This window comes from Bemisia tabaci, chromosome 4 (assembly GCF_918797505.1).
Source record: "Bemisia tabaci chromosome 4, PGI_BMITA_v3".
Classification (NCBI taxonomy): Eukaryota; Metazoa; Arthropoda; class Insecta; order Hemiptera; family Aleyrodidae; genus Bemisia; species Bemisia tabaci.
In genome coordinates, this window is record NC_092796.1 from 49,496,212 (window position 1) to 49,517,797 (window position 21,586).

Genomic DNA, 21,586 nt, shown 5'->3' on the forward strand with positions numbered 1-21,586 from the left:
AAAGCATATTAGTGCATCTCATCTGATAAGAGTCGAGATGCCTACCTAATTAAGAAAGTAGATATGTATGTAAAAGCTCGAAAATTTCTGGCCTCTGAGATACGATTAATTTATTGGTGCTCGATTGTCCCATAGATATGATGAAGATAGCTAGCTATGAAAAACAATAGGACTGAATTTGAATTTCTGCGAGGACTGAGAATACATTGGATAGAGGCTCATAAATACGATTTTTCTGTATTTATAGGTAAATTACTTTATGTACACACATGTACATAACATGATTACATGCAGTTGTACGTAAAATTACCAAAGAAAACACATAAAATAGTGGGATGATTGGGTTGAAGAAATTGGTCCGTCACATTTGTATTCGTGCCTTGACTGCGTGCTGACGAAGTACCTTATGTACAGCTCTGATTGGCAGTTCCGTTTCATGTGAAAGTACACCTACCAATCACAGGAAGGATTACAAATTCCCGGCTTCGATGCAGTAAGGAAAAGGAAACGGAACGGTGACGGAACGGATGTGTGAACGTAGTATCTATGTTTCAGTGTTTCTAAGCTGTAAATTTTCATCATGGTGGTAGTGGAACTGTGTAAGTCATGAGTTCATTAATCTCGAGAATGGATTAATCTTTTATTTTAAAAAATGGATCAACTTTCTGAGGTTAGTGCTAATTTCATTTTTATCCCCTAACTTCGCGCGGCTGTAAATTCTGCGTGCTTTTGTCAATGCAATCGTTTCCTAACCGCAAATCGTGTTTCGTTCGGGAATGCAGCGATGATCCCGAGGTATCCTATCTTCAAGATGGTCGTTTAAAGCCTGTGTGCGGCACACGTGGTAAAATTACCAAATATACGACTCATATCTCTTTTGTTTGATCACACCACGAATGAACTGCTCAAAACAGCCCATTTCAAAACTCCCAATGTCATTGTGATGAGATTTACATTTTGTAAGGTCTTTGACCTAGGTGACTTGCCTAGGACAAGGCCTAAAATTGTATTTAAACACTTTAATTTAATCTCCTAAGCTTTTACTCCTCAAGTCATCTATTCTCATGCTCATCTCAACATATTTATAACGATCATGGAACTCAAATCATTCTTCCAATCATAGAAAAGCCTGCTGCACTTTTTGCCTAGTCATGTATCATCTCAGCGCTTTTTGAAGCTGTTCATTTTCCACCTACTTTTACACTCAGTTATTTTTTTAAATCAATTTTCAATCCTATTTAGCAGCTATCACTTTTTGCTAAGCCTCCAGCTTTCACAGTCATTGATTTCTTTCCAATCATTGCTTGGTTCATATCATTCCATAAAAGTTTCAGATCTGAGCTGTTTTTCAGCACTATCTTTAAACTAGATCTACTTATTCTTGTTTTCCTACTGCGTTTTCTCTATGGTTTTCTTTGTGGAAGCATCCAATGTACTTTTTACATCAAAAAGTTGCCCAATTTTTCTACTGATTTACCTCTGTTGTAGTGGGATGAAACTGGCGGAATTCTAGCACCATTCAATACGTACTCAAAGTAATTTGTTTATTTGCTGTACATGCGCAGGATGAATGTGGAAGAAATTTTAAATGTATTTAAGGCTATACAACTTGTTTGCCCTGTACTTAATCATCACTTACTTGCAGTGCTTAGATTAAAACTCTAATCATTGGAGTTATCACCCTCTACTCTCAATACTTTCCATGACAATTCGAACAAAATTTATTTCCTTTTTTTTCATTCTTCTTGACTTTGGTCACTTTAGCTAGCTGGTTTTCTAATCCTTAACCCTGAATTTCAATCCGCCAACTCTTATCATTACATTTAATCTGACATCTGCTTTTCACCCCCTCCTTATCAATTCCTTAAGGAAAAGAGGAGGTAAACATCTTGGCCACCCACGGTGTAGTGGTTGTGCGCTGAATCTATGGTCAGGAGGTCCCGGGTTCAATTCTTGGCCAAGCAACCTGAGCTTGATTCTCTCCAACAATAGTTGCTTGTGGCCGGTTGTTCGGAAGGACCAGAGGGGAGAGGGGCTCGGACGGATAAAGCATATGATTCCCACTTGTGTGGCACTTGAAGCATTTTGAAAAGAAGAAGTTTTGTCTCCCTCTCCCCTCCTCAAGGTTGAAATTAATGAGGAATAATTGCTGAAAATTTAGGTAATATTTTGGAAAATAATGCTTCATTTGTTTTACCTTAGCCGTGGGTTTCATCAATTGGGATCGACTTGAATCATCAATCTCTATGAAACCAAAATTCATTTTTCCTTTTGTACATGTACTTAGTAGTCGCATGAAGGAGATTTTCATACTTTCACAATTGAATGCCATTATACTTGATTAATTTTGTGCTAGAGTAGGTATCTTGCAAATTGGGTCGCATTGAAGATCTCTCAGTATCGTATCAATTAAGTACGTGAGTTTTTTCTCTTAAGCTTCCAATCAGCTACTTAGGTAGATCAGCTAATCAGTAACTTTCCTCCGCATAAATATTCTTATTCATCTCTATTGAGCAGAGATATTTTTGATGAGGCTTTTTTCGTTGATATCTCAGATAACCATCATTACTAGTCTACAGGTGAGGGTTCGCAGGAAGAATTGGTTCCTATAAAATTTTTATTCATGATTAGGATCATCATCTTAAGAATCCTTCAAGAATTGATTTTTTTAATGGAAACTATTATATTAGAACTACTTTCGCTCTGGTATAACTGTTTTACTTTAAGTAAAAACCCCTTTCTTTCCAATTTTTTTCTATGTTAAGCATAGGCTAATTTCCTACACTCACAGTTCACCATGTAATCCCGGCCCAAGGGCACGATTTTTTCAACAATACAATGAGTGTCTAATGCTAATTGTGTAGAACTGGTTAATGGTAAAGCAAACATTATTTCCCCCTTTTTTTGTTTATTGGTAGGTATTTTTACATAAATTATCTATCATATGTGATGACCCCAGGAATGTAAGGTTTCTTACAAACCTCATGGCATAATCAGAATTAATGGAATTGTTTAGTTTTAACATCAACTAATACAGTTAAGTATATCTTCCTGAAAGTAATTGATTAACTCATTGCAATTACTTGCACGTCTGAGTATTTACGGACCATCTCTATTTTCCATGAAGCATCTTTAAGATTTCTCGTTCATTCCTATTAAATCCTTAAAAACTGTTTCTTAAAATTCTTCTGTTTTACTTATGCAACCAGAAGAATACACAGGCTAACCGCTAACCCCATTCCTGTAATTACAAGGAGCAGTAGCGACCCTGTCAAGCCTATGAGATCCTCTTACAATCAAGAGGGAGCTATGACTGTAACTTAGATGCAGACTTTCAGCAACGGCGTTATTCTATGATATCTCCACGAAAACTTAATTGTATCTTACGTATCATGTCTCTGCATTCCTAGGTCCAAGATGTAAGCATGAGGAGCATACTTACTTTCAAATTTGTGCCTCATACTCCTGAGCCCACATTCATATGACCCAAAATTTTTATGTGTTGCAATTTTCCTCAAACGCTGTTTATTCTCAATGCCCTATCTTTCATCAGTTTTCATTGAACTCTCAATTATTAATTTGTTTCTCAATGTCATCATGAATTTAATTTTTTTTTCATTTTCCAGGAGTTGGAGTTCCTTGATCTGTCAGACTTGGGTGATAAAGAACGACACCATGTCCAGTCTGTGCTCTACTCAAGGAACCCAAATGCAGCATACCCTCAGCTGCCTTGGCAAGTCTCCTTGCCTGTCAATATTGATCCGTATCAGGAGTCTGTTGATGAGGTCCAGTGGAACCACAAACAGCAGTATGGTCAGTCTCCTTTTGTATGCTTTGTTTCTTTTGTATTATAATTTGCTTTTACTGAAAATTTTAGAGAATGTAGTTCTCATTGCTCCGTTTTTTTTTTTCCATCGTCTATCAGCAGAGTGATGAAAATGTTCTCAGGATACCCAAAATTGTTTTCTTTTATTTGAGGAGACAGGCTGTCCAAAATGCACCGGGACTAGCTCTGTAATTCGAAAACCACGCTAGCTAGAGGCTTTTTGATTTCATTCTGAAGATCAACTCAGATGTTATTGATCATGACCAAGAATAATCAATTTGGTCAAAAATTGGGAAATTTAAAACAGTTTAAGCAGAAAAAAAAAGGAAACCCCTACTGATTTTGACTGGTGAGTATATTTTCTCATGACATCTCTGAAATTGATGTAATTTGCACAGTGTTTAGTAAAAAAATCAAGAGAAACTGAAGGTTACGTAGCAATACCGTCCAAGTAGAACACTGAAACAACTGAACACGACTGAAAATGTAAGAGTAAGTCTGATCATGTTGAACTGAATCATTGGCCGCCCATCTGATTCCACCCTGTATGCTAACTGATGAAATCTCACATTGCGTGGGAGATTTATGCAGCAGCCTCTAAGCGATTATAGTTTTGGTTTTGTTTTTGCTAATATTCATATACTATGGTATGAAAGAGACACAGGTTGGCAAGAGAGCATGAAAAAGTGAATAAGTGGCTGATGTCTTGAGAAAGAAGAAAATTAGCTCCAGGATTCGGAGAGAAGTGAGGACAAATCATGACAGACAAGGTCAGGAAAAATGCTCCATAAACAGCTCTCAATTTTTTCACTCCAACTGTTAGAACTTGATAATTATTTGACTGAATGTGTAGACCCTGGTTTCAACCAATGGCTTTTAAGTTGGCCTCTACAATGCGACCAAGATTAAGTCTTAGTTTTTGAACTACACAGCTAGTAGGGATACTTTTTGGATAGGCCATGTCTTTTGGTTTACAATTTACCAAGTGACATTATTTAGTGTCCCACAAGCAGCTGCTGGTGAGGAAGGGCATGATACAAAATAACATTAAAATACATCCCGTGCATAGAAATTACAAGTGTTTAATTGGCCACTGCTGCTGAAACTGGACAATATCACATTTTGAACAAATAATCTTTCTTATTTAGATTCGATTTTTATGGAGAGCATTTTAATAAAAATGACTTCTGTTACTTTATGTTGCCTAATGCAGGAACATAATACAAAATGTTTTGTGACTGTTTACTACAACGAAGTTGATTGATGTGTTATAGAACCTGATAATTCTGGAGAGATGATAAATTATGAGGCTGAATCTTGTGACATGGGCATTGAAGAAGGATGCGAATCTGTTGAGCAGCCAGTTGACTATCAGTCAGCGTCCAACATGATCCCTGCAGCATCTGTTATCATGGTGCAGAATTACTCGCCAGGTATTATTTTGAAACGCTCAACTTCTACTTACTTGCAGGCTAGTAGTTGTATTGAATTGTTTCTTTATGAAACATGCCATTTCCTTTTTCCTAAAGCTCTCCTCTCAACTTTTTCAATGAACCTGACTTATCCTCTCGGAGAAAAATTATTTTAGGTCCTAAATGCGTCCATACTGTGGAAATAAAAACTCCAAATTATGGGTACTGTACAAGATAAGTCAAAAAATTGTTTTCAGGAAAGTTGAGGTGGGAAGTTAATGAACCCTAAAATTCTTTTGAGAAAAATCATTGCTTTTATAAGACAATTTAGTCAAAGAAAAGATAATTGAGGAATGAATAATTAGAGTCCTCATTATTTTTAGGTTAATAAACGTGAACTAAAATATTCCTGTGAAATTAACTTGCAGAAGTGCAGACAAAATTTGTCCGTTCAATTAATGGAGGATTTGCTTTCGAATGAATCTAGTTTTCATGTAATTTTTTAAGAATATAAAAAGTATGTGCTTTCTGAAAACTGTCTGATAGGTCAGTACACTTAAACTTGAGCATTAAGCCCAAAGTGCTTGTTGTCTAATCATGCAGACATTCTTCAGCTTTCCTGGAAAAGGAAATCTCATTTAATGTAGTAGATCTCAAAGTTCCTAAGTTTCTTGTCAGATCCAAGGATTTTTTTATAATTACTAACAACCACATCAAATAATACAATGGTTTTTTTTTTATTAAAAAAAAATCCTCTCTTTTTACAAGAGGTTGATGGAAATCTTTAAGTAGGTACACAAAAATCATGAAATTTCTGATCCGATTCTCTGATTTCATGAGATTTCTGATCTTAAATCCCGTTGTGTAGTTCTATAAAATTGTTACTTGGGCACCCCCAAATGCTCATTCAAAATGTATACTTTTCTACCTCAACCCTGCCTGGTTTTTTTTCTCTGAAGTTTAGCCCTTACCACTCATCAATTAAATTCACCTAACCTCTCCCCCAGATCATATTTAAAAGGGCAGTTTGGAGGGCCGACAACACTGAAAACGCAAGAGAGGTTAGGCGCAATTTAGCGCAAAACAGCGCGATGACGCAGTTGTTGACAGCTGTGGACGTAGTTCTCCAAACTTCCGATAGATCGCTGCACAAGACAGAGGCGGCGAACTACGTCCGACACATGAGCTTACGCAAGGTGAACAGGTTTGTCGGATCAGGTCTGACACATGATCGGAACGGGAAAATAAAAATGTCGGACCACATCCGACACATGAGTGGTAAGGGTTAAGCACCTTGTTGTCCACACTTCTGTTATCCCCTACGAATGTAATTTTGTAGCTGAAAATAAGTAGATCATGGGCAAAGTACACCAGTTCAAGGCCACAAAGAGACTGAGCTGCCCCGCAAACCTTTTATAACATCCGCAAATTTCATCATTACGTTAAGTCTCAAACGAGGTCCATATGTAGGATTGTGTTGGATAGTACAAAATTCAAATACGATGGAAGGAAAAGCTGAAAAGACTAAATTAACTAATGGTAAAATTGTCCAAAAAGATTCCATAACTTGATTATCTAAGCCATATCACTTGACTAAAGATTCAAATGTTAGGCAGTCAATCGACGACCTTCAAAAAATGCAAAATAATTCATTTCCTTTTAGTAAAGCCTAATATTTTCTCCTCTCCTCTTCTGTTTTCAGGCATCATTAACCATGTGTACAGCTCAGTGACCCAAACACCAATGTATTCGACACCCTCAAATGAAATCAATGGAAGCTCTCAGAAACCGCGACGTACTCTAAACAATAAAATGGGTATCAAAGGAATGCCAAAAATGGGTATCAGACATCGACAGCCTAACGTTGATGCAGTGGATGTTATGCCGCATCAACCTCCACCGCAAAATCCGCCATATTTCTACCCGTATCAGTATCCATACTTTCCTGGCCCTCCGAATCAGCTCCCTGGAGCTCCAATGAGCACCGCCCAACACGCAACCGGCAGTCCCTTGTACTTACCTACAGTGGTTAATTCATATCCACCCATGTACTATCAACCAGCCTATTGCTCACCACCCCTCCCAATCAATCAACATACCCATGAGCCGTTGGAAATGTCTCCTGCTGATAATATTTTAGTGAAGTCTGATTATTTGGAAGAAGTTCCAGTCGTGTCTGTAGGAAATGCTGTGCCTTATAACAATAATGATAACAATAATCATATTGAAGATAATACTAATATTAGTTGTAATGTAAATAGTAGTTTAAATTCTAGCAGTAACCTTAATAACAATAATAACTACAGTTTCACTAGCATCAAAGATGACGTAGTCAAAAGTAGTGAAATTTCTGATGATCCCTCAGAAATTGCTTTGTCAGAGGCTGTGAATGATGAGAAATCCAATAGTGTTAGTAGCTGCAAATCGATCGTCCAAAGAAGTGAAACTACCTTCCAGCCTGACTCATCTAGAGTTAATGTATCAGTCTCGACAAATTCAACTGAGCCCATTTTAAAGGTTTCGGACAGTAGGGTAAGTGTTAGTCAAACCATTACCAGCGTTAAAAACTCTGTCAGTAATATTGCAGACATTGGTGTCAAATCATCCCATTCATTGCCTGCACACACTGCTCAACCAGCAGTTACTAATAAAACAGACTCAGGAAGTGCTGTCGGTAAACCTAGTAGTAGTCACTCCCCAATCTCAAGTAGTTGCTCCACAAGCAAAAGCAGTATCACCATGTCCAGTGATACGAACGACAGTAATGTGAAGAGTATAAGCAAGGCAAAAGAAGCTGCACCTGCAAGTGTTACCACCAATTCTTCAAAATCTGAAAAGTCTGATATCTTGACTCCTATTATGAACGGACCCCCAGCTGAAGCAGCAGCTCCAGCAAGGCGATCATGGGCAGCATTGGTTGCAGGCGGCACAAAGAAACCGATATCCTCTCCAACCGTGTTTTCTGTAAATGTTGAAAATCCTACCCAAGTTGATACGTCACATGTTGCCTCTCATCCAAAACTTGGCAGTTCAGACACGACTGCGTCAATGAAAAGTAAACTTACACAGCCTTCGCCACGGCCTCAACCACCGCGAAGTGCAGCAAAGCATCGTCCTGGGGCGCCCACTAAGTCACAGAAAAGCGAATCTGCTAGCTCAAGCGATGTTTATCTTCAGAAAATTGCTGGTGAGTTTTCATTGTATTTTTATATCTCTTATTTATTTGAGCTTTTATAAGATCGATTTTATTTATGAATCCTTTAAATTTAAAATTTAGTCACAGAAAAACCAGTTCAAATATTTGTAGGAACCTTTTTCAATTCTGTTTTTAAAGTCTACAAATATTCGTTTGAAACCAACATGAGTTCAACACAATAATCCGTAATGAAAATCAGAAAAACCAAGAAAATTTTGTTCATGTATCGTTCAACTTATCGAATATCTCAAAAATTGGTTAATTTTCAATCATAGAACGACCTAATTATTCTTTGTTATTTTATTATGAGTTTATTTTGTGATGCTTTCATTCCCTACATTTTAGTTTTTGAAGGTCTATCTCAGTTTTTTGTTTAATTTCCTTGTTATTTTTATGCTTATATTTTAAGAGCTTTTATCTACCTACAAGTTGGATCATAAAGTTGTAAACCTTCTTCCCAGAGGATTGAACAATCGAAGCAGCTACTGTTACATCAACGCAACTCTTCAAGCTCTTCTCGCTTGCCCTCCCCTGTACAATTTACTGAAGGCAATATCTTCAGTACTCGGAGATTCAAAACAGAATCCTACAGAATCTTCAATACCATTTATCAGTAGTTTGTAAGTACCTTGCTTCTCTCTTTCTCCCACTCCCTTCCCCCCTTTTTCCTCTCCTCATCTTTCAAGTCTTGAATTGGATTAGATATTTTAGTCAGTTCAAGAATTATAGATCGTATTCGATACATCAAACGAGTGAGATTTTATCGATATCGATTGGTTCAAAACATAAACATAGCCTCAAAAGTAAATTCAGAAATCTGAGATAACGGGTCTTTTGTAACAGATTTTTTATTCTTTTGAGTATCAAATGCCAACACAAAGTGACATTGTCAGGAACTTTCTCATTTTCAGCCTTTCCAACTTAAATCCTTACAATTTGGTTTGAGGTTATGTTCTATTGTTTTGAACCAAACGATCCATCGAACCGTTATCGAATACGGTCTATTTAACTGTTATGTCATGTCTAAGCAAGAATAAAAAACTCTAAAACCTGTTAAGCTTATTTAATAATCGGTCTTGAAGTTCAAAAGGTCAAGGAATTTGAATACATTTGTAAGGAATCAATTAGTCAAGACACTTGACCAGAATCATTTGGCTTCAGTCAAGTGGTATTTTGAAAATTGCGAAATTGGTGGTCTTCATTTGTAAAGTTCAAGAATTTGGTATATAAGATTGTACGGCATGCATGTGTGAAAATGTTGAAGACAGCAAGGGGAGTCGGGGGAAAATTTTCAGGCTATGGAGTATTGTGGAACTCTTTCTAGTATTAAATCTTTTTTTTTCCTCCCATCGAAATGAATTGTAAGCATGAAATTCACCACATCTAGCCCTAAAAAATCAGTATACGGAGGAACAGCATATCTGCCATTGATAAGAAATTGATTCACTTTGTAGGAACTAATAAGTCCTTATGAATGATCAGAGCTTTTATACCGGAGGCAGGTTTAGCTTTCTTCTATGAATGCAAAGAAATTTAGTAGCTCTTAGCTCTCAAATTTTAGATCCGAGATTTGTAACTTGTTCCCTCAATTTCCTGCCAGAGTTGTATTATTGTTGAGAAATTTACGATTTTTCTTGAAACCTCAGCCCTTAGAAGAGTTTGTGGTTTGGATGCAAGGGTATAGCATGATGGGAGAGCATGTAATCGGAGAAAGTTCCCATTGTGTTTTTGTCGTAGTTAATTGTACCTATTATATTATTTTCTATGTACATATGCATAGAAAGATATTCATACTAAATTTTCTTGGAATGCATTGCTATTGCATTAAATCTAATAATTTATTGTTGTTTGTTTACAGAGTTAGTTTCGTTGATGAGTTTTCACCTTTACCAAATAGTGTCACACCTCGTAAGCAAAAGCCCTCTCCTCCCTCAGCTCAGAAACATAACAAAAATCATCCAGTTGAATCAGATCCCAAAACTGATCCAGCATTTGAACCTAGTTTTATTTATAAAATGTTAGCCTCCTTAAACAGTGACTCTGGTGGTTCATTCAATGTTGAAGGTCGGCAGGAAGATGCTGAAGAATTTCTGTCTTGTCTTCTTAATGGACTCAATGATGAAATGGTCGAGGTATGTCTTCATTTTGTATATTTTTCAAACCTTTATTTTTCAAATCAACTGTTAAACCATAGAGATAATAAAGAGGTGGTTGCAATGAACAATTTGTTCACCCTGTGATGCACGTGGGCCTAACATGTTAATATTCCAGCAAAACCGGAAATTCGAAGTATGGAAAACGGACTATAATGTCTGTTTTTTTGTTTAGTTCCACTGAAGGATAATTTCAAACCCTTACTATAGAATGACTTTTTCCCATAAACTACACCCTTTTCAAGAAATTCGATGACAAAAAGCGTCTGCTTTCATGAAAGCCAAGGGGCTTGAAATGTGACCTCTTTCTTTTTCTTTATGCTGTCAAACCCCTACTAGTGAGCCAGTCATTGGAACTGAGTCAGCCTGACAAGAAAAGACAAAGCTCCATCTCAACTATGCTGTATATTGAATTTCAATGTCCTGTTGTGCCAACGTAAATTTCATCAATCGACCCACAGAGAATATTGACTAGAAATAATGCTGAGAATGACTTGCTCTTGTATTTATTTTCTAACCTATGTTCCACCAGAGATCCTGCAGAGCAGATGCAGTTGCAAATGTTTGAAGGTTAGAATTAGGTTAGAAGTATGAGAGGAATTTTTCCATTACTCCTGTAATGAATATCATTTTATGGTGACCTGTCAGCTGATTGTTGCAATACATGTCAGTACGTCAAGACATCAAAAATCAATAAATTATATGACACAGATAGGGCCATGTTTTGTCTTATTTTGCTCCCATAGCAAGGAATAGCTCCCCAGGATTAGCAAAATGATGAGGTGGATTACTGAGTTCCTGAAAGGTTTGTTGTGTCCATACAGAGTCTACTGACCTTTCCATAAATATCATCAACATAAATTTAGTTCGGTTTCATCATAATTTTGAGTATTTGCAACTGTAACTGATCATATATTTTGCGAACAAAAAGTTTCACATTTTCTCTGAAAATAACTTTTATCAAGTACATATTTTCACTTGTCGGCTCATTTGATAATTTTGATGCTTTCAAACTCATTTTGAGTCTGATCAAAATTGCAACCATAACTTCATTAATGTTTTCATCCACTTTTTCTTCCCCAGCTTCAAAAATATTGCGAAGATTCCATCAAAAGTACTTTAAGCAATGGTGATATTTTGGTAAATGGTGACGCATCTCAACAGAATGATCATGGCGCGGAGTGGCAAGTAAGTACAGTTAATTTTCATCAATCCACCTGTAGTCTGCAAAATTGATTTTGCCGCAGAATTCATTTAGTGAACGACAAGAATTTTCATATCTTAGGAGCACTTTCTTTCGCAGGTAGATCGTTGAGTCCACGGTGGAGATATTTTAATTCTACTGCAAGAAGTTGCTTCAAAATAGACCAACAGCAGGCAACTGCTGAAGCAGCTATGCTAAAATAGGAGAAAAAATTTCAAAAGAAAGTACGTTCGTAGCTCAGTTATTTGTACTCCACTTGTGTGTTGGCTTAGAATTCAAACTCTATCTCAAAAGGAATAGATTCAGAAGAGAGTCAATATTGCTTAAATGTACTAGATCTGTTGTAAACTTCAGTCTCAGCAGAAAGAAGTTTATCCTCCAAAGGAAAACGCCAAAAAGTAACGATGAGTGCGTCGAAGAATTCTCAAATGAATTCCCCAATTTCATAGTCAGCATAAACAATTTTTGTATTTTTGAGTTTCCTGCCTCATGAAATATACTCTACTAAAAACATAATTTGAAACAGAGTCTCTTTATACTGAGAGTTGTGCCATCTAGGGTCCTGGATGCCGCAAACAGGCTGAAAGATTTTACAATTTGTAAATTTTTTTTATAATCATTGGTCAACACGTTCCTGGATTCCTTTCCTTCCTACATTTCCTCCTCACTCTGTTTGTCCCCTGATCTAGTCCAGTTTATAGGCTCAGCAACCTATGAAAGTTCACTTTTTTTGCCGGTTTGTAACATCCTTGAAGCCTTAAAGTCTATTTTTGACCTATAAATGAGGTTCCTTTCCCTGAGGAAAGTCATAATTGTAGATCTTAGAACTTGTTTTAGATTAATAGTCAATTTCATTATTGTTAACTTCAATTTCAGCGAGTCAAGGCCAAAAACAAATCCGCTATCGTCCGTGATGCAAATGTAGAGAGAACTCCATTATCAGATATCTTCAGAGGAAAATTAAAATCTCAAGTTTCAAGGTTAGGTGGAGTCACTTCATGTAACATTCAGCCTTTCTTCACCCTCCAATTGGATATTGAGGTAAGGCATAGTTCTACTGTCCTACATCATAATAAGTCTTCAGTCAAATTGTATGAATCTCTCATCCTTTTTCAAAATTCAGCATGCTCCCTTGGAACAAAAAATTCTGATAATCTGGTTCTGTAGCTGATGCCAGACTCCTTGTCACATTTATTTTGGTAAGTAAAGCAGCACCTTCAGCAGCCCTGTATAGAAAATTTATTGCCAGCTTTTCGTCACAGAGCTGTGGCTCATTGGCGGCATTTCAGCTTCATAGTCACACAGTGACGAGTCCAAGTCCTTGCGAAAAGACTTTTTTATAGCCCATCTAACTACTCCTCATTTTCCAGCAGCAACACATCTCAAATCACACTTTATACACTGGAATCAGGGTTTACTTCAATATGCTATTATTGTCAATTACAAATCCATCAAAAACTGCTGTAATTACAGATTTATTGTCAAGTTCAGTAAACTGCCCATCAGGTTGCCCAGCGGACTGCTGTTGAACTTCTGCTGGGCAACCTACTTAGTGCAGTGAGTGACTTGTGGTTGCTCAGCAATCCATTGAGTTATGAGTGCTGCTGAGAAACATTAATTTCTGCTACCGCAGGCTTGTGCACCGGCGAAAAATCAGATTTGTGTCATCCCTCAAAACCGGAATCTTCAGAATTGTTCTCTCTGTTCTGTGAATGCATCGGGACAAAGAAAAGTCGGATTAAAAATGAATTCATCCCAGAAATCGATGAAAAAAGTTTAAGCCTGATTGCAGGCGGGAACTTGGGAGGTTCCTCCTGCATGTGCATTTTTTTATTGCTTTGCATCTTTTTGATTTTTGAAGTCCAGAGGAAAATGAGAAGAAACGTAATAATATTGACACTGAGAAATAACAAGGAAGCAAGCTGGAAAGTCATGATTGCAAAAAGTGTGGTATCTAGATTTTTCATCATTAAACAAATGTGACGATACCTTTCTGGTGGGAGTGAGAGAACGATAAATGCTCGACTATCTCTGTTGAAATGTATTATTTTTTTATTTATCTACATCATAATATACCTTTGTAGCACTTTTCTAATGAAGATTTGTGTTTTTCAGAAAGCTAAGTCTGTATCAGAAGCACTTGGTATGCTAGTGGACCGTGATCAGTTGGAAGGTGTGACTTGTTCAAAAACAAATCAAGAAGTGGAAGCATGGCAAAAAATGACCTTAGAAGAATTACCTTGTGTTCTTCTACTTCATCTTAAGTGCTTTGATTTCAAGCAACAGGCTCAATCTTGTGCTAAGATTATCAAAAACATTGATTGTCCAATAGACTTGGAGCTGAACAGTAGTAAGTACATTTACCAGTTTGATGAAATGTTTTTATTCTAAAAATGAAAAGTTTTGCTGAGATTCGTATGGTTCTCTAAAGCATTTGTATTTGTTTTTTCTTCCCTGTCAAATTTCATTGCAAGCTAACCCAGCATGACATTGATTGGTAAATCTGTATTTTAGCAATCTTATCTATCTTCTTTTGATCAAGGTTTTTCAGCAGTTTTTCACTAATTCAGGCTTTCTGAAGCTGCTTTGCTCTTCTCCAATGTCTGACTTTATAATTGATAGGGGTAGTCCAATTTCGGACTATTCGCCAATGGTAGGTGTTCCAATAATACCTCTTTTAGTTGCAATATTCTTCTCTCTCCAATTTCAATTGAACCACCTATTTTAAAATTTATTTGTCGAAACATATGGTTTTTTTTTGTTTTAGTTATACAACTCAGAGGCACATAGAATATCTTAATGAGCATGGAATTAGTTGACAAGTCTATTCAGTTACATGTTTTACTATTTACAAATGATTTTTCACCATCAGTGTTGCAAACGTTTCTTATTTATAACTTTCATTTTCCTTGATTTTCAAATCGTTCAGTTCAAAATTGATCCCATTTCGAAAATTTCAACAATTTGTTTTATTGCAGCCTAATAGTTTTCAGGGTCAGACACTGATTTTCTTCATTGACCTGTCTGTTCCTAAAACCTTTTTTTAACAAGTTAACTACAATGAATGGGTCAGTGGCGCTAGTCACAGAATTGTGTTAAGATGCTTGATTATTTTAGATAAGCTAAAAATAATAAGATTTTTCCCAACACCACCTTTCTGCGTTCAATATTAGCAGAGATAACGCCCTTTGAGAAGTCCAATTTTTGACGCCATCCACCGCGGTAGTGACACCTTTGGTTTCTTTCTCCTTGCTTTCATCCGACATTCATGTTGAGTGAAAAGTGCAAATGTGCATCAGACTGACTGATGAAAGCAAGGTGAAGGAAACTAAGGGTGTCACTACCGCGGTGGATGATGTCAAAAACCCCACTTTTCAAAGGGCAATATGTCTGCTAATATTGAACTAGAAAGTTGGTGTTCGGACAAATCTCATTATTTTTAGCCATTTTAAAAGAATCAAGCATCAAAACACAATTTTGTGACTAGTAGAACTGATCAATTTTGCTGAGTTCAAAACGACTCATAGAAGATTTTTACTAACACTAATTTCCAAAGGAAGACAAGTAGAAACTTTGGCACCACTGTCTTGTTAGCCTCTGTGTGACAGTTATACAACATGCACCAAAAATATTTTCAGATCATGTAAAACTATTATCTCTAATCAGTTTTTTTAACTTTTCTCCCTCTGAGATTGAGCATCTCTGAGATGAACAATGCAGTTCTTTTTCCCTATTGTTCTCTTCGTTATTCTTGATATATCGACTAGGAACAGCGCAGTTTAAAGCTCTCAGATTTGTAGCTACAATGCTAATCATTGACCGCTTGACAAGGAAATCTTCTATTTACCCGACTTGGTTGCACTGTGATTCAAGAGAGTCTCCTCTCTCAGTGCATCAGGTAAACTGAAGACTTGGTAATTTCCATACATTGTTGCTACTGTTGCACCGTGTAAAACGCAAATTAATAGGCTTCAAACTGGACTTATTGTTAGTGTGGTAAACAACTTGACCAATATCCTGAAGGGATGAGAAAATAATTCTCATTGGTCTGATGCATTTTGGAATGATAACATGTTAACAATTCAAAAAATTAACGTATAGGTAATCTGAAAATGTCATCACATAGAACTCAATTTTCCTGAGGGATTTTCTTGATGGTTTGGTCTGAACTATTCAGACAACCATTTTTCACTTCGATTTTTAATTGTTGACTAAGACAAGTGGTTTTTTTTTCTTTCAGAATGGATGTCGTACCGGAAGACGCATAATAGAAAGTATAAACTATTTGCTGGTAAGTTTTTCTAGCTTCTCTCTTGCTGTGCAGCTTAAAAACTTATTTTAAGCTCTTGATGAGGACTGTATGAAACTACAATTGTTTTTGGGTTCTGACAATTAGGATAGCCACAGTGACGTCATAATCAAACATGCACAGTATTTTTTTTCAAAAATTGAGCTCCCCGTAACTCGAAAACCACGCATCTTAGAGGATTTTGGTAGGGGACTTATCTGTTTGTTTTGAACTGTAGAACAACCCCTGAAAGTTTGTCGCTACTTAGTTGGGGAAATGCAGATGCATCGTGAACAATATAAATTCTTGGATGTGGTTCACAGCACTTGTTCTCACACCACAAGAATCTTGGTTGTGGTTATGAAAGGGTCTTTGTCATCCTTCTTATCTTCACAAAATTTCTCGCCCTCTAAAATGTTTGGAGCTCTTGATTTTGAGAACAAGCTGACCAACCTCTGCATAGCCAAACTGATTGAACGTATCGAATGTGGTAACATTTTGGATAGCAAAGATTAAATTTGTCTCAGTTAAGTATTTTCCTAAATGATGTAAGGCTGAGCTGCAATGGAGAATTTCACATCAATGCAGCAATGCTGGATGTGTATAATTCTTGCACAAATTGCATTTCATTGGTATTGCTCTATTCTCTGGGCGGAAAGGGACAGCATCTTTATCTTCATGCACAAAGTGAATATTATAAGCATTAGAAGCAAATCAGTGCTTCAAGTTACAAAATGTGTCTTATCAGATAGCGATGTTGTAAATCTCTGATCATGTTTAGAATCTTGAAGGAAAGCTAACCAACATTTCTATTTTTGTTCGTGAATTTTCTTTGTTCTTTCCACTCAAATTCCGTTGAATTGCAAGGAAACATTTTGACTAGTTTTCTTTGACGAAAATGAGACTGGATTGGAGATCGTCAAATGATTACTCAGATAGCTTAAGATACGCATTTTTCGTCTTCAGCTATTGATATGCTGTTAAGGCATATCTGTGCTGCTAGCAATAGGATGCTGTTTTTGTTTTATTGATTCTTTTTATAATAAATGTCAGATGATGCAACAGTGTATTCTTTAAAATTTGGTACAGAATTCTAAGAGAAAATCCTGTTTATAAAGGTTAGGGACCAAGAAGCATAGAATAAATAGACTATGCCAACAGAAGCGAAAGCCACCGCCACTCATATGTTATTGAATCGAAACTGAGTCAATAAGGAAGCGGCATGTGGACGTTCTGGAGAGGCGGAATGATAACGGATACAGACGGTTTTAGGAATTAAAAGAGACTTTTTTACACTTATTTACCGCTAATCTGGAGAAGTACTGTAAAGTTCCTTAAACGTGTATGTTTCTTTCCAATTTTACAATTGTAGGTTAACCTCAAATCAGGTTTCAATAAGTACGAAGATTGACCGACCCTGGGAAGAAAAATGTTAACATTGGTTCTTACGGAGCTTTCGCTTCAGTTGACGTAGTCCATTTATTCTATGCAAGAAGTTTCCAGTATGAGTGGTTTGGATACATGCACAAATATTTTATATTGCTTTTATAAGCCAAAAAACAGGACTGTTTACCACTAATGAAAGCTGCGTCGGAAGGTTTTTCAAGAACCGTCAGGAATGAGTCTGCAAATGTTGATGTTTGAGTTTGGTCGCCACCTTGAACTGTAGCATTTCAACATGCATATCAATAGCTTTGGATACCATGCGTTGTTGTTCAAACCTATTTAAGTTTTACCTCAAGTTAATCTATGCTATCTTTTGTTTCAGTTGTTTACCATGAAGGAAAAGAAGCCTCAAAGGGTCATTATATTGCTGATGTCTACCATCATGGTTATGAAAGCTGGATCCGATATGATGACTCCAACGTTAAGTTCATAGATGAGTCAGAATTCTTAAAACCGAAGCCACCAAGAGTACCTTATCTCCTGTATTATAAAAGAATTGATACTTTATTAACTCCAGTAATTTCTACCAAGTCACAGCCAGTGAACTCTACTCTGAAAAATAGATAATCTCTGGTATGTACCTAATCCCATAATAGTTCCTCCTATTCCTGAGGGTGTTGATATTATTTTTGCTAACACTCAATGCATTGTTAAAATTGAATTTTTTATTTTTTAAACTGACCCCAAATAATTATTACTATTGTTAGCAAGCTTAACCGACAGCACTATTCAAAGCTGTTGTTGAAAGCTACTTGTAGAAAACCTTTTGAGCTGTGGCATTATTTGAATTTTGTATTATGCTGGTGATACAACAGTGGAAACCACTCAATGACTTAAAATAGATTGAGTAGTGGAAGCAAATTTTATTATTTAACTTTTCTCAAGTGAACCTTGAGGATTCTCCTCCGTAAACTGACTCAAGCATGTTGGAAGTTTTCTTGAATGTTTCATCCAATTAAGCAAACATGTTGCGTGTGTATCCCCTTCAGCTGAATCGGTATCGGCCAATGTAGAAGAATCACTGATGGTAATAAATCGAGGCAGTAAACAAGATACGTAAGAGATACTAATGTTGAGCGGCTCGCTGTTAACTCCTTGACTGCCGTGATTCGATGTATTGATATATTCCTCGGTGGCCAAACAACTATTGTTATCACAGTTGATTTTTCCGAGTCAGTTGAGCTACAGGAAGCGCGCTATCTCTCGGCATTTTAGTGAACTAGCAGTAGTGCTTAAAGACCGACAGAGGATACCACTGTCGTTTCTGTTGGAGATTTTTTTCAGAGCTTGTCGTTCAAATTTGTGAAGCTCGTCCTTCGTGCGTTTCCGTGCCCTCTAGGAAATAAGTGCTAAAACCCTTCGGCAGTCAACGTGTTAATGTCAAATCTGTACTTCATGATCTTAAGGCAGAATGCAGTGGGTGATACCAAAATTTATGTGAAGAATGGTACCAGGCATCTCGATAACCCATAGAGAGTTGCCCTCGGCTACCAGCAATTTGCGTGCAGTTGCCATAAATGATATAGTTAGCGAAGAGATCAGTTTTAAGTATCAGTTGCAAGACAAGTTGTCTACAAGAACCTGTAGTTAGAAGTCCTTTGACTTAAGTCTCAGTGAAGCAGTGATTGTATTAGTTCGAGTACCTCTTGATTTGGTCAGTTGGAATCATGAGAAGTTTCATCGATTTTGTCTTTCTTGCGGTTCCTGTGGTTTTCATTTACCCTACTAGGAAGTTTCAAGTTGATAACGACAACCAGCTGATCCGAGAGCTATGTGTCCAACTTTGAATGGTTGAAGTCATATGAAACCCACACAAAGGAGGTAGCAGAATGGGTCTGTTGCTCACATGAGACAGAGGAAATAATGAAAATGCTTGCTGCTGGTCAGTTAAGCGCTACATCGTAGATTTTAGACATTTCTAACATGCTCAAAATGATTTTCGTTTGATTTTACTCCTTTAATGTCTACTCAGTTGGCTGTACCTCATGAGTGCGGCGGGCTTATTTAGGCCCCAAATCATGAGGAACTAAAATGAACATGGTATAATTATTGATGAATCCTGATAGAAAGTATTTTTCTTCTAAGCCTGTTTTTCTGCCTGAAGAATCTAGATTATCTTTCTCCAACAATTATGGCATATGAGGGAACAAGGTCTAAATTGGCTGAAACATTCTGAACTTCACCTCCAATATAGTCTTCTCATGTAGCCAAGTGTGTATCCTTCTACTGGAATTTTAATCCAATTAAATTGGCACCTGTCAATATCCCTAATTATTTATCTTCTCTACCCAGTTTGCATTTTACTGTGTATTTGTTCGAGATAATTGGTTGTAATGTTATAATTTTGTAGTAGTTTACCGAGAAAACAACCTGCAATATCGTAGTTGTATTCACTGAGGTATGTGTTTTCTTCTTAGAGCCACAGATTGCCGTTCTTTCTTTCTCTCTTAATTGTTTCTTTGTACTTTGCCTGTAAAATGTAAATATTAATTTTATGTATTCATTAATTAGTCATTTTATTGTGTTAATTTATTTTTTCTTTAAATTTTTATTGTTATTTTTTTTACCAAGAAAGTGACTCACAATCTGAAATTGTCATCTGAAGGGAAGGGGAAGCATCCAAAATTAGGGATTGAAATTTAGTTGATTTTGCTTGTAAGGATCGTCCACCAATCTGTTTCTTCTTTTTTCTACCCCTGTGTTTCTCCAAAGCTGTAGTGTAGAAATTTTCAAAGCTTTGCCCTTTGATAAAGAGGAATTTTTGCATCTCTTCAATCCAGGGAGCTCTTCCCACAGAGAATGTTTATGATGGAATCCTCAAGCAATAGTGATATAATTGAAGCTTCATTTTGAATAAGTTTCATTTTGTTTTAAGTTTTAAGGCTAAAAACAAAAAGTCAAATTTCGTATCTTGACACGTCTGTTTTCCCCAACTGTTAGCACAGTCACACCTCAAAGTATGGCTTACTGCTCTGCCCATCTCTTACCAGTCCACTAAACAGTCCTTATAAAACCATTCATAAGAGGTTAATTTAATCGTGATGAAGTTATATTTTTAGATTTTCCTTTTTTTACTAACTCGTGTGATGATTAATTCTTTTTAGTGGTATATTTTTATGAGGAAAGTGAAAAATCTGTCAGTTTGCAAGTGTAAATTTTGTATTTTTCTATACCATACAATTGAATGCTTGATATACAGTTATTTTATCAAAAACTTTCAAGTGTGCGGTGGTATTCATAAATATTGTCTTTATGTGAGGAACCTGCCAGCGATTGATTAATCGGTTATTTGTATCTACTTTTTACGAAATTCTGTATCTATGAACAGTTAAAAAATTACCTGTTGTTAATTGTTGATTGTATATTGAAGTTACTGTTTTCTGTTCTTTTACCTATTTATTTCTTTATTTTTTCTTTATTATTTTTTTTTTTTTTTTTTTGTAGTTTCCCAGTCCCTCATAAATTGTAAGAACCATATTTCATTTGTATAGTATTGATTGTTTTCATAATCGTTGATGTTTTTTAATTCATCTTATTTGATTGAGTTTCTCACTGAGGTGGAACCTGCAGCTTTGAGGAATTTTAAATAAAGAGGAAATATGGAAACCTTTTGAGAATTCTTTATGTATCTTTTCATTTTATATACTTACCTGCAAAGCGAGTAAGTCGGCGAAAGTCAGACGAAGTCACAAGAAACACATTTTTCCCAAAATTTCCTCTAATAGGTATTAACTCCTAAAGGCGAATAAAATTCCTTATTCATTGCTGCTTAAAAGGATAAATAAAATTATTAGCCCTTTGGTCGTCTGTTTTCCTTTCGCAGAGGACTTAAGTTTTTCTTGCATTATTTTAAGAAGAAAACAATCTTTTTTAAACTTTAATGAAGCTTAAGTATCCAAGTCAAGCTATGGTGGAGGACAAGCTGTTTAAATGTGCAGTACAACGTTATGTTTGTTACGGGTTTTGCCACGCATGTTAAGTTGCGTATACTGAAACAGAGGGTTAAATTTAAACCAGCCCGATAAGACATCAAATTGCAATATATTGCACGGTTAAGATAG

The 21,586-nt window shown here is 36.4% G+C and overlaps 1 protein-coding gene across 1 annotated transcript; it reads left to right on the plus strand.

Annotated features, from left to right (window-relative positions):
* Window positions 1-511: 511 nt before the first annotated feature.
* Usp10 (ubiquitin specific protease 10) lies at window positions 512-21,135 on the plus strand. The gene is made up of 11 exons (XM_019061112.2): window positions 512-670; window positions 3,627-3,813; window positions 5,101-5,259; window positions 6,941-8,425; window positions 8,844-9,054; window positions 10,293-10,566; window positions 11,671-11,775; window positions 12,668-12,832; window positions 13,907-14,141; window positions 16,032-16,082; window positions 17,848-21,135. The coding sequence occupies exons 1-11, from the start codon at window positions 653-655 to the stop codon at window positions 18,090-18,092; spliced, it is 3,135 nt and encodes a 1,044-aa protein (XP_018916657.2). The 5' UTR covers window positions 512-652; the 3' UTR covers window positions 18,093-21,135.
* Window positions 21,136-21,586: the final 451 nt, after the last annotated feature.

Coding starts and splice junctions, on each gene's coding strand:
- Usp10 (XM_019061112.2), top strand. Junction 14,142..16,031: donor AGACTTGGAGCTGAACAGTA/GTAAGTACATTT, acceptor TTTTTCTTTCAG/AATGGATGTCGTACCGGAAG. Junction 16,083..17,847: donor AAAGTATAAACTATTTGCTG/GTAAGTTTTTCT, acceptor CTTTTGTTTCAG/TTGTTTACCATGAAGGAAAA.